The sequence below is a fragment of the Hesperophylax consimilis genome, chromosome 30 (genome assembly GCF_061612785.1).
Source record: "Hesperophylax consimilis isolate HC1 chromosome 30, BYU_Hcon_1.0, whole genome shotgun sequence".
NCBI lineage: Eukaryota > Metazoa > Arthropoda > Insecta > Trichoptera > Limnephilidae > Hesperophylax > Hesperophylax consimilis.
Genome location: NC_142865.1, coordinates 6074257 through 6087609, shown reverse-complemented (window position 1 = coordinate 6087609; position 13353 = coordinate 6074257). Strand labels below are relative to the sequence as shown.

At 34.1% G+C, this 13353-nt stretch overlaps 1 protein-coding gene across 1 annotated transcript in view; it reads right to left on the bottom strand.

Moving 5' to 3' along the window:
• Nucleotides 1–13081, bottom strand: part of LOC149409569 (cell adhesion molecule 3-like) — a 491423-nt gene extending 478342 nt beyond the window's left edge. The window contains exons 1-3 of the mRNA XM_089649447.1: nucleotides 13078–13081; nucleotides 11980–12210; nucleotides 7844–7966 (exon numbers count right to left, since the gene is read on the bottom strand). Of these exons, the coding sequence (XP_089505573.1) occupies nucleotides 7844–7966; nucleotides 11980–12210; nucleotides 13078–13081 (358 nt within the window). The remainder of the gene's footprint in view (nucleotides 1–7843; nucleotides 7967–11979; nucleotides 12211–13077) is intronic.
• Nucleotides 13082–13353: the final 272 nt, after the last annotated feature.

The window sequence follows — 13353 nt, the reverse complement described above, 5'->3', positions numbered from 1 at the left end:
TCCGAGCAAGTTCTAAAGGACATCTACGAACGAAATGACGTACTAAAACATGAAATTAAAAATTATTGCATTGAATTTCAAATCATTCTAACGTATATTATCCAAGATTCGAACCCAAGAAGCGCACTATGTATCTTACTGACACATTAAAGGTATGGACACATTGGGTCTACGTACGCAATGCACGCAACTCACTTGTCATACACAACACAATCCTACGCTACTCATGCAACGCCAATATGAGCTGTCTAGATCGGCGTGGGATGTGTGAAGAAAATATGGCCTTGGTGTCTTGCCTTTAAATGAGTTGATTTCACCTGCTACGTTTGTTTTGGCGTTTGGTGTTTGGCGTTTGGCGTTTACTGACATTTGTTGTACGTTATGTATTTGTCAGCTCACAAGATCGCCCTTGTCTATACAGTATAAAGACAGGGAACTATATCGCGACCAGGTACCAACCAAGGACTGTAGGAAGGGATTTATTTTTCAATGCAGTTCTTGAAGACGTCCAGATTATATGATGGAGGAAAAACACTTCCCGGTAGCTCGTTCCACGTACGAGCCAACTTACATATAACCGACACGAAGAAACGACACGTTTTCATGAAGCCAACATCAACTGTGGACGGGTGTTCAGTTCGTGTCCGCCGAGTTTCAAAGCATGTGCGCAGATGCACGAGAGATCAATGCTGCTAGTTCCTTAGATGATCTATTAAAATACCTGTAGAAAAGACTCAGCACGCAACATTGAATAAGCTTTGTCAATAAGACGGACTGCCTTCCTTTGCACACAATCAACTGGGTTCATCAAGTATTGTGGGGCTCCAGCCCAGAGGCGGCTCTCAAATTCAATTGTTGGGCGTACTTAAGATTTGAGCAGGGTTAACAGCTGTCAGCTTTGAAGAATCTGCTTACCCTATACAAGACATTTTGTTTTTAAAATGGGAGATGAAAAACTGATATATTTAGTAATAAAACTTTACGTGTTATAATTAATGTCTGACAAGAGAATTATTTCAGACCTAGTTGTGTTACACAGAGTCATTAACAACTTAATTGATAGTTCTGCCATCGTTTCCACTATTAAATTCCATGTTCCTACTAGGAATACAAGACAAAATATAACATTCTTCTGAAATACATACACGACTAACTATCAGACACACTCACTGACCAATAGGATGCATGATCTGGGCAACAAGTATGGGGGTGCTATTGATTTATTTATTGACTCCATTTATAGAACTAAGCATAATCTATACCAACACTTTGTCGAATCCTACAAATTAGAGTAGTGTTGGTAAATTAGTTTTATTGTTTTGTCTTATATGTAGTGTTATTGTAATTTCTTTTTTTACTTTATGTTACTCTTACGTTTTACTAATATTGCTTCATATTTAGTTTTTTTTTATTTACTTTTTTTTTCTCTTTTAATTATTTCTTAATATTCTCTCATTATACTTGTAATCACAATTTTACAATTATGTATTTTGTACCTACTTTACAATGGATTACATATATTTACTGTCAGTATCTCCTGCATAATACAGATATTCTCCTATGTACACTGCATCATGTATCACTTTTATGTAAAAGCCTTTTTAGGCGTATATATATAAATAAATAATGTTAAATAAATTGAATATCGCGATACTACGATTAAAATTTGCATTGCGTGCGTAGGACAAGTGTGTACGTTGTCCTGATAATGCAGTAAGTCATGCATTGCGTAGCGTACGTGGGACCCGTGTGTCCTTAGCTAATAGAGAAAATTATACCCTGCTTACAAAGTGAGCATTATATTATCAGAATAAGGTATAAAATGACATCTATAAACGAAATGGCGTACTAAATCACGAAGTGTTCGCAGCTTTGAAATGTTATTGATTGAAAATCAATGAGCCATTTCAAATTTGATGGTTGAGAATGGTTAATGGGTTGTTGGTTTACTCGGGTTTATCTCTAAATAGTATAAAATAAAGTCGCTATCTGCGTGTGTATATTTGTGCGCTAAGTTCTTATAAACTACACAACAGATTTTATTAAGTTTTCACTATCATTAAGAGAATTTTTTCGGAAGGTTTATGTATATAAATAATGAATATTATATTTTTTTTAAAGTAGAGAAAAGTCTATGATTCGTAATCAAGTCGAAAAAATAATTCGGGCACTTACATTGCTAAAGCTGGCTAAACCTTATGAGATACACCAAAATAATCTACTACGGAATTGTACATGTTAAAAAGGCCTACAGAAAAATACACTATAGTATATGTCTATCTCCTAAGGATAATCCCCTGCAGGGTACCCTGACGGGTACTCGTCAGCTAGTTTAAATATATATATTCAGTCTAATCACCTTCATCATACCAACTAGAACTACTCGATCGAAAAAAAAAATATTACAACAACAATATCAGGACTAAGTCATTTAAATACTCACTTGTACGTAGATTACATGCAGATGGAAATAATTTTGAAGAAATTGTAGATGTGTTCTACTGTACGGAATATAGTTACAAGAAGGTTATATATATATATATATATATATATGGTTTTTCCAATAAGAGGTGTTATTTTGAATAGCCCGCTATTTCGGTAGATGTTACTTTTGAAGCTGTCATTTTTTGACATTTGACAAGTAGAAACTACGCCATTAATAAAAATGGAACGATACACGCTTCAACAACGCATTGAAATTATTAAAATTCACTTGAGTGAATCAAATGCAAATCATCTTGAGTGATGAGGACCATTTCCACCTCGGTGGCTTCGTCAACAAGCAAAATTGTCGCATCTGGGGCTCGGAAAACCCAAGAATTATTGTTGAAAAGCCTCTCTATCCTCAACGTGTGACTGTTTGGTGCGGTTTATGGTCCGGCAGAGTCATTGGACCTTACTTTTTCGAAAATGAGGCTGGATCAACAGTTACGGTGAATGGATTGCGCTATCGAGAGATGATTTATGTATTTTTATGGCTGAAATTGGATGGTATTGATCTGGACAACGTTTACATTCAAAAAACGGCGCTACGTGCCACACGAGCAATGAAACCATTGATCTTTTACGATTGAATATCAAAATAACACCTCTTATTGGAAAACCCTGTATATACCTTAATAATATTGATAACCAAGCATAACGGAATTTCTATTAGCTTATAGCAAACTTTTATTTATTGATTACTGTTGCACCAAACTATTATGTATATCAAATATATAAATAAATAACTATTGTAAGCATAGCAAAAAATTTACATTAGTCAGAGCAAGTCGGACTATGGTACCTCTAATTACGGAATATAATCGTAGGACAATAAAGTCAGGTGTTTGACTCCGTCAGTGTTGAACGAGATATTTTTTGTAATTATTTTTTATTTTTAATAATATGTTTACATGGTACATAATTCATTTTACATCTTGTATTTTTTTACTACTCTTCCATTGAAAGCATTTGCTTGTGTGTGGAAGGGGAGTGTACATAAATGTTGTTGTTAGTTAGTATTTAAATAATTCTTTTTACATAAATGTATGCTTGCTGTAGTATTTTTTTTTGATAGTCGTGAAGGATAATATATTAATTTATTAAATTTAAAAAAGAAAGGAAGTTATGGAAAACTAAGGATATTTGTGAGATTAATTAAGTGACAGTAGTTTTTTTTTCAGAAAATTTTTAAAATGTCTCTTGACAGAGAGCAGTATTCGGGTTTTATCATTAATGCTTCTGATTTCTTCTGGTAGACGATTGAAAAAAGTTCTTCCCTGGTAAGTATAATGATGTTGTGCAAAAGACGTATTTAGTTTTGGGCATAGAAAAACATGTCTAAGTCGCGTTCTGTTTTCATTTAAAAATTGATATTTATCTTTTTCTTTTATAATTTGGATTAATGAGTTTTTAATATATAGGTCTTTAAATGTAGGTACTTGAAATTCTTCAAACAGGCGTTCTGTTGGGTAGTCAAAGGATTTTTTTAATATAATTTTAATAATTGTTCTTTGTATAATTTCAATTGGAAGAAGGTTACATTTATACGCGGATCCCTAACTAATAATAGCGTATTGTAAAGTGGATTGAACTAAGGCATAGTAAATTAAATATAGATTTTTTATCGACAGAAAGTTTCTAATTCTTAAAAATATATATATTAGATATTATAGTTGTATAAAAGCCCATGTATATAGATTACGCATCCGTAATCTCTGTACTCGGTTGACAATAAACTAGATAATCGATTTAGGAGAATCATTTTAATAATCCCTAATCTTATAATAATACTGGTATAGCTTACAACCAATTTATAACAGTGGCGCAGCTGAAAAACGAATAAAAAACCAACAATCGCGAGGAAAAGGATAGTGGTAAATAATTTATTTATTTGAAAGTTTCAACACATTGACCATCAAAAATAATAATTTCGATTGTGTCTGCCCTGCGCAATTCAGGAACTAGGATTTGCTTTGAATTCAAATTTAATTTCCGAAATTGGACCTGATGGTGAGAAAAATTCTCATAACCAATAAAGTAGGTAGGTACTCACCTACAAAAAAAATGACAGAAAATTATTTTGATGGTCATGTTGAAAATTCAATTTTAATATCTCGTGGTTTTTTACGGGTCTGCGCTACTCAGAACATGGTGAACGTCAGATATGATTTGTTGATTATCGTGATTATACCGTGTTGTACATCCTCTTTCTTTGTTCAACGTTTCGCACCGCGTCACAGTTGTCCATCAAGTGTCAACAAAGTCATCACATCCGCCATGATGATGGTACCTGAAGTAAGTACCTACCTAGCAATTTCAAGTAACTTTTCGAATCTGATTAGCTGTCTTTCATCAGGGTGATACTAAGAATATCTACCACTGTGCCCCTTTTTCCTGAAAAAAGCAAGATGCTTCCCCTCACCTTTCTCTTCCCATCTCTTTCCTATCCGCACTACCTTCAGCCTCACAAAAATGCCATTGTCTCTCTATTCCAAGACGGTTGGGAGCAGTCGTATTTTAGTATATCATTAATATTTTATTTAAATAACGACCCTGACAACTACCTCCTAAACACATTCTCCAATAAACCATTAAAACCACCCTCAAATTCGCCCACCACCCTCCCCCTATTGGAGCCTTTACACGTATTTTATTTTAAATCCAATCGGAATGAAAATCAATAATGCTAATTTACCGAATTGTCAATTATCGGTCGGGGTAGGGTCCGCATACAAATGGGCCGTAATCACATGCCAAAGTAATTCCTTATAAATTACTTGTTCACGTGGTAGAGAAATAATTAGTTTAATCAGAACCAGATTCGGCTAAAATGGAATACTGTGGAAGGTTAACGGCCATTTTTCAAATTTAAACCCACAACAAAGTGAGTAATAGGAAAGTTGGTCCTTCGAGCCGGATATTTATTAATCAATATGTGACGCAAAATAATATGACCTATAATAATGTCACTCATCTCTTAATGTGTGTAAATTTAGCGAGAACATGGAGCAAATTAAACCCAGGATTCGTAGAACAAGTCGATACTGTTCATTCAGAAGGAAGAAGATTTAATTTCCTTGATTAATTAATGTAATAAAAATAAGAACAAAATGCTACTAGCAATTATCAATATATTTGGCATATAAAACTAGGGAGAGAGAAAAAGGAAGGAATTTTACAAACCCGTGATATTCTGGCTTGAAGGTAGCATTCTCTTCCAAGCGTGCTCTCACAGGACCAACGAGTTCCATCCCTCATGTCCGGGAATCAAGCGGCAATCCGTTTCGATCCTCTCTCGTGGCTCTCGGCACAATTTTCAGGGCTTTTTTTCAACACCGATCGCGCACCAAACAAAAAAAACGCACGCACCATGGCAGCCATTTTTTCGTTATTTTGGTAGACAACAAGCGCAGGAGATCACACTGTCAATGGGAGGAACGATGGTGGTTTGAAAACTCTAAATACCATCACTAGGTAGAAATAAAACACTACTTTCAAAACTGCGTCGATATTCCAGGCAAAATTCGGCTTAAGTCTAACCAAAATCCCAGCGCCAGCTCGCAAAAACAAACCTAAATCCATCTTGAAGTAACTACGTTACAAATATCCTTCAAGGATTATATATTTATCATTTTACGTTTGTGTTTAAATAGGTTGTAATCACAAGTCAAAGTAATATCTCGAATGTGGCATGCGGTGTTTATCAGACCCAGAATCGATTGAAATGGAATATTGTTATTCAAAATTTAAACACGCAACAAAGTGAGGAACATGAAAATTGGTCCTTCGAGCCGGATATTTCATTATCAACATTCTACAAGAAATGTATATATTTATCGAGAACCTATGTTCCAATGGATTGCGATGACATATCTGATAAAATACTTGTTCCCGTGACATAAAGACAATAAGTTTTTTTACTGAAACAGAATCAGCCGGAACGTAATGCTGTGAAAAGTATACAAACATAATATTTTAAATTTTGAATATCAATTCGGATATATTACTATCAATTTCTTACAAATTTATCGAAAACTATAAATTAAATCCATATTATTTTTGGTAAAACCCAGTAGAGTGAGTCATCAACTTATAATATTTTTCATTTAAAATTCTACAATAATTGGTTATACTCACATGTCTTGTTCTAAAATGACAAAGACAGAAAATTCGAATGATTCCAACCATTTGGGTACCCATATAAATAGGAGAACTTACTTTCCATCTAGGGACATATCCCGGCCATATCGTCAACTAAGCAATATAGGTAGAATAAACCTGTAGATGTTTGTTTTTTATCGACGACCCGAGCACGACCGACACTGATTTACATATCAATAATTTAATCAATGTCGGAAAAAAGGATCTTGCAATTTGTTTGCAACAATAGATAGACGTATTAAATCGAAAAAATTATACGTATTTTTTTTAAAGCCCTACATTTGTAACAATGACGCGTAGGTATATTGAAACGTAGAAATTATGCGTATTTCTTTTTTAAAAACCCCTACGGTTGTATCAATGATGTGTAGATGTATTGAAATTGAAAGTATTTCTCTTGAAAACGCCTCACGTTTTTAATAATGATACGTAGATGTATTGAAACGTTGAAATTGTGAGTATTTCTTTTTTAAAACACCCTAAATTTGTAACAATGGCGCGTAGGTGTATTGAAACATAGAAATAGTACGTATTTAACAATGACGCGTGGGTGTATTGAAACGTAGAAATAGAACATATTTTTTTTTTAAAACGCCATACGTTTTTAACAATGACGCGTTGGTGTATTTGAATGTAGAAATTATGCGTATTTCTTTTTTAAACCCCAAACGTTCGTACCAATAGCAACTATGCGTATTTCTTTTTTAAACCCCAAACGTTCGTACCAATATCAATTATGCATATTTCTTTTTTAAAACGGCCCACGTTTGTAACAATGATGCGAAGATGTATTGAAACGTTGAAATTGTAACAATGACACGTAGGTGTATTGAAACGAAAAAAAAAACTATTTCTTTTTAAAAACGCCCTACATTTGTAACAATGACGCGTAGATGTAATGAAACTTTAAATTTTGGCTATTTCTTTTAAAAAATGATAAAAGTCTGGCGGTAAATCATACATAAAGCTCTCTTTTTACCGAAAATTTTGTGAAACATTCATAAATCCAAATATATATAAAACCTTTATTCCTACATGAGAGTAAAACTAAATTTGGTCCATCGAGCCGGATATTTGATTACCGATTCTCTGCAAGTATAAGCTGAAGCTCGTGGACTTAGATTGAATTATGATTTTGACAAACCGGATATTCTTTGATCAATTCTCTACAAGTTTAAGGTAGAGTATATGAACTTACATTGGATCATGATCTTGACAGTGGTGTGCAGAGAGAGGGCCAGCGTGGGATGGGTCATCACACAGCTGAGGGTAGAGTTGTGATGAGATCTCTGGACGATGAGACGAACGGTGGACAGGAAACCTGGGAAGGTAAGATAAGACAAAATAAATTAGAACATTGTTATGGTAATAAGGATTTTTCAATTTATTTGGAATAAAAACCACTACGCTATTTAAATATTTTTGTCGAACTAATTATCAAAATTTAAGCCCCCGCATACCCATTTTCTATCGATTTATAACAAGTTTTTCATAAAATCTTAAAGTTTTCAAGCTCAAAATTAATAATATTTTTAAATAATTTCTGTACATTTTTATGCCGAAACGTTAATTACATGAAATCCCCTCCATAGAAAAAAATGGCAAATTCAAATTATTTAAAAAACGTTTTGTTTTCATGTTTCAATTTATTAATAATTTTACGTAACTTGTTGACGTTTGAATTTGACAATTCATAGACAATACCTCCAGTTTTGTTTTTAATATCGGTTTGGCTATCAACAGCGTGACCGTGCTCGAGAAATCAGTAAAAAATCATCGGTAGTTACGCCTATCGATCTGATATTCTAAATTTATTGATTCAACTAAGCTAGACCCGCAGGTGGGTTAGTTGAATATAATTTTATGTGTTCATAAAAGAATGACATAGAAGTAAGGAAAAATTGAGCCTACTTCGGGTACACAGATACGCCCATAACGCACTTCTATCAGTACATTATATCAGTGCCCATTACTTATTCCGAAAAAGCTCGGAAAAGAATTGCAAAATCGAGTCGAAGAGACCCATTGAATAATAATGTCGTAATTATGGTTAAAAATAACAAACTCAAGCTGAAATAGATTATTCCCCTATTTTGTCCCAAGACATTTTTTAAGTAATAAAAAACAGTTTGTTTGTCAACACTTTGTCGACGGTCTTAAGTGCCAGAGTATTTTGGAGGTAAAACGGAAACAATGCGAATAATTCTGAGAAAATTTCGTTTTAAAAGCTCTAAAAATGAAGAATGATTATAAATGTACCACGGTGTTTGAAATTTTGATTTGACTATAGAATTTTATCGGTAAATAATATAAGTTACTTAATTTTCATGGTAATCCTATTTGGGAGGCGGGTATGGGTACAGTAGACAAGGGAATTATTTAAAGGATAACCAAAACCTCTGCCGTACGTCACCTCAAGTTGTTTGCTACGATTGGTGCCTTATCAGGAGTGCCCGGGTTCATTTTGGATCGGGTGTGGTGTGTTCGGTATTTGGCGACGGATACACCTTCCCACTAGCTTCGTGGCGGGCCTTATCAGGAGAGGCCGGTTGAAGGAGACCTTTTGACCTCTCCAGCCGGTCTCTCGACCCATCGTCTTGTACCGCAGCGGGAGGATAGAGTCATAGAGTCATTAATGACCTTCAAAGCATTGCAAATAATAGCGCCAGCCTATATATCGGAACTATGTATCCGGCAAAACTTAAGCAATAGACAGTTTGCTCTAAGGTCAGCAGATCTAGATGTTAGTAATCGTCTAATAGAACTTTCTAGGTCAAATCGAGCTGTTTACTATGATCGTTCTTTTAGTGTAACAGGCCCGCTCATCTGTAATAGACTTCCTGCAGCTCTTACTAATCTCCAGAATTTGGCTGAATTTAAACGGGCTTTAAAAACAAAATTATTTAAAAAATCTTACCATTCATAAATTTTAACTTCTTTTCAATATTTTATAATAAGCAATATTCTAAAACTTCCGGTAATTGTTTGGTTTCGGTTGTCTCCTTATTGTACCGTTTTAAAATGTCTGCGCAGAAGATTCTCATTTCTGAGCACAAACTGCCTCCTGTTTTATATTATGTTTTAGTTTTAATATTCGTGTTTTGTCCTATCCTGCTGTTATTGTTATTCTAAGTGTTGTTTATCACTTTGTATGAACAGTGTATTTAATGTCATAATATTAGATCTGCATTTGGGTAAAGCACACTGTAGGAATAATTTTTAGAACGACTAATACTGAATTACCATTTTTTTCAAGTTTGTTATACGAAGTGAAATGACACTAAACTGCGCTATATAAATGCCATGTTATTATTATTATTATTATACGTCCGTCACTTCTGGACACACTGATCTTTAGATTTCTACCCATCCCTCTTACCTTTTCTATCTCTCCTTCATATCCTTAAAAACACCCTTCATACAGCATCCCCAATCCATCCACATAGGCCTTTAGGGAAATTATTTTCCTCATGGTGTCCAGAATGGGGTATAAGAAAAAAAAAATTGAAGTCCATTTGTAGAATATAGATACTCTTAGTATTGCGCTGTTGAGTGACCACTATTCATAATCGAAACGTTACTTTAAATTTGTTTAGGCGATCAACCAACCATCCTCTTTTCCATCTCCTTACCTTCTCCTCTACCTTTAGCATCAGAAAAGACCCCAATTAGTTATGCCATCGTCACTGAATACGTTACAGTTAGGGCAGTTGGACTATATTGCGGTATTGACATACATGGTTTTCCAATAAGAGGTGTTATTTTAAATAGCCCGCTATTTCGGTAAATGTTATTTTTGAGGCTGTCATTTTTTGATATTTGACAAGAAGAAACTACGCAATTAATAAAAATGGAACGATGCACGCTTCAACAAAACATTGAAATTATTAAAATTCACTTGAGTGAATCAAATGCAAATCATCTTGAGTGATGAGGCCCATTTCCACCTCGGTGGCTTCGTCAACAAGCAAAATTGTCGCATCTGGGGCTCGGAAAACCCAAGATTTATTGTTGAAAAGCTTCTCTATCCTCGACGTGTGACTGTTTGGTGCGGTTTATGGTCCGGCGGAGACATTGGACCATACTTTTTCGAAAATGAGGCTGGAGCAACAGTTACGGTGAATAGATTGCGCTATTGAGAGATGATTAATGATTTTTTATGTCCAGAATTGGATGGTATTGATCTGAACAACGTTTACTTTCAACAAGACGGCGCTACGTGCCACAAAAGCAACGAAACCATTGATCTTTTATGGAAAAAGTTTCTTTGAATATCAAAATAACACCTCTTATTGGAAAATCTTGTACTTTTAAAACCTGTTCCCCTTACTTATAAAAACGTTGTTAATATTACGCGGCGCATAAGGTCGGAATAAGTATGGTTAAACCGGGCTTAAGGCTGGCATAAATACATAAACGCTTAGCCTAACAAGTAAGACGTAATGTTTCGTAATAACGGGCTAATATCTTTATATTACATCAGAAAAGTTAAAAATTGTTTTTTTATTCTTATTGTAAGCTAAGCTAAGGTCTCCAGCATTACTCGAGCATTATGCCGAGTTTTTACAAAATTTAATCCAGGTAGTATTAAATTCCCTCTTGTTTTGGACGCCAAAATTACATCAAGAATTATCAAAAATCTGCTTTAAGGGGTGGGAAAAGGGGATGGGGTGGTTATACGAAATATAACGAAGACAGCCCTTTTCCTCTTCTTTTGAAGGTCAAGTGTACAAAATTTCATCAATCTCTGTTTTCGAAATCTGTCTTATACCGAGGGACGAATCACATTTAGGAAGGTAAATTCTGATCAAAACCTCCCATTGTAGAATTTGCTTTTTCTTTCCTAAACACGCTTATTAAAGAACATAAATATATATTATTAAAATAAATACCGGAAAGTCCAATTATGTCCAATTTTCCAATCCTAAATTTCGCTAATAAACAATTAGTTAATGTTAATTAAGTGTTAATCTCAAATGACCTACCAGGTAAGTATGGTACTGTATATTATCTCCATATATAGTTAGTAATAACATATATATCATTGCAGAAATGTATTATATATTTGTACAGCGCCCTTTTTGTGATTTAGCGCATAAACGGCGCTTTAGAAATCTTCCAAATATTTTTATTAGTATTAAAATTCTAGATTTCAAACACTCTTCTTTTATAAATATATTTTCATTGATTTCACCAGCTTATCCACGTTAAGGAGGTCTTCGATGTTAGAACACAAAAAGTTTATATTTTAATAACTTTATACATGAAATTAATTTTGAAATTGCTTGGAGAACCTATTTACTATTTATGTTCTTAAGTAAATGAAATACCAACCTTCGTCATTCTCCTCATCTTCAACAGTCATGTCTTCCGTGGCCTCCTTATCCAATTCCCCAATAAGGCTGGTGCTAGGCTTCCTGAGTATCCACGACAGTTTGGGCTTGGGCCTTCCCCCCACCACCGCGCACGTGGCATTCATCTCACTGCCTTCCTTGACGGAGACAGAGCGGCTGGTTGGTATGACTGGCTTACCAGCAGCCTCGAGCGATGGCGTGGATGGTTTTTCTGAAAGAATAATGTTAAATTATTGAAAGTTGTGGGAAAAATTGTATGCCATATTACCCATAATTCATATTTCCCATAGTTTATTTATTTATTTATTTAATATCAACGGTATAAATATACCATAAACAATGATAACATGTCACAGTTAAAATATTTAAAAAAAAGAATTACAAATATATGTGGCATTTGATTGTGAAATGACATTAGAGAGTAAGTAGGTAAGTAAGTAAACAAGAGATACAAGTACATAAGTTTGTATAGTGCAAATAAGGTAGAATTAGATTAAATTAATATTGATTGAAAAGATTTGATAGCATAGCCCTCTTGTACCTACCTTGCGTGCAGTTAAATAGATCTGCCACATCTGCGTATCTATTATTAACTTCATGCAACCTAGGTACAAGCGAGTGTTTGGAATACTCAGTCCTGATATTGTTGCATTTAAACAAAATTTTGGAACGAGTAGCTCTCGTGGGTATATGAAATTCAATGAGGTTAATTAAATCAGGACTGTCTATACTACCATTTACAATTTTGAACATAAATATTAAGTCGGATATAATTCTTCGATCTGAGAGTTTTAATAAATTTAGATTTTTCATCAAGTAATTATAATTTATATTTTCAATGGGAATACCGAGTTTAAAATTAATGTGTCTTAGGAATTTATGTTGAATTTTTTCGATTGAATCTGAATGTAATTTGTAGTGGGGGGACCAGATCGAGGAGTTATATTCGACTTGACTACGAACCAGGGATGTATACAAAATTTTTAATGTTGAAATATTCTTGAAACCTCTGGAATTTCGAAGAATGAAGCCTAGCTAGCCTAGCCTAGTTGTTGATACTATCCATAGTTCATATTACCCATAGTTCATATTACCCCATGGTTCATATTACACATAGTTCATATTACCGTTAGTTCATATTACCTATAGTTCATACTACCCATATTTCATATTACCCATATTTATTTATTTATTGAACAATTTGTATAGCGCCGCTTTTGTTAGATATAACATAAGGGGCTTTACAGTTGATGCAAGTATTACAAAAATATAAATATTACAAAAATAAAGCGATGTTAAGTTAAGTAAAATGAAGAACAGGAGCAAGTGACATGAAGATAGAAGATGTACTTAT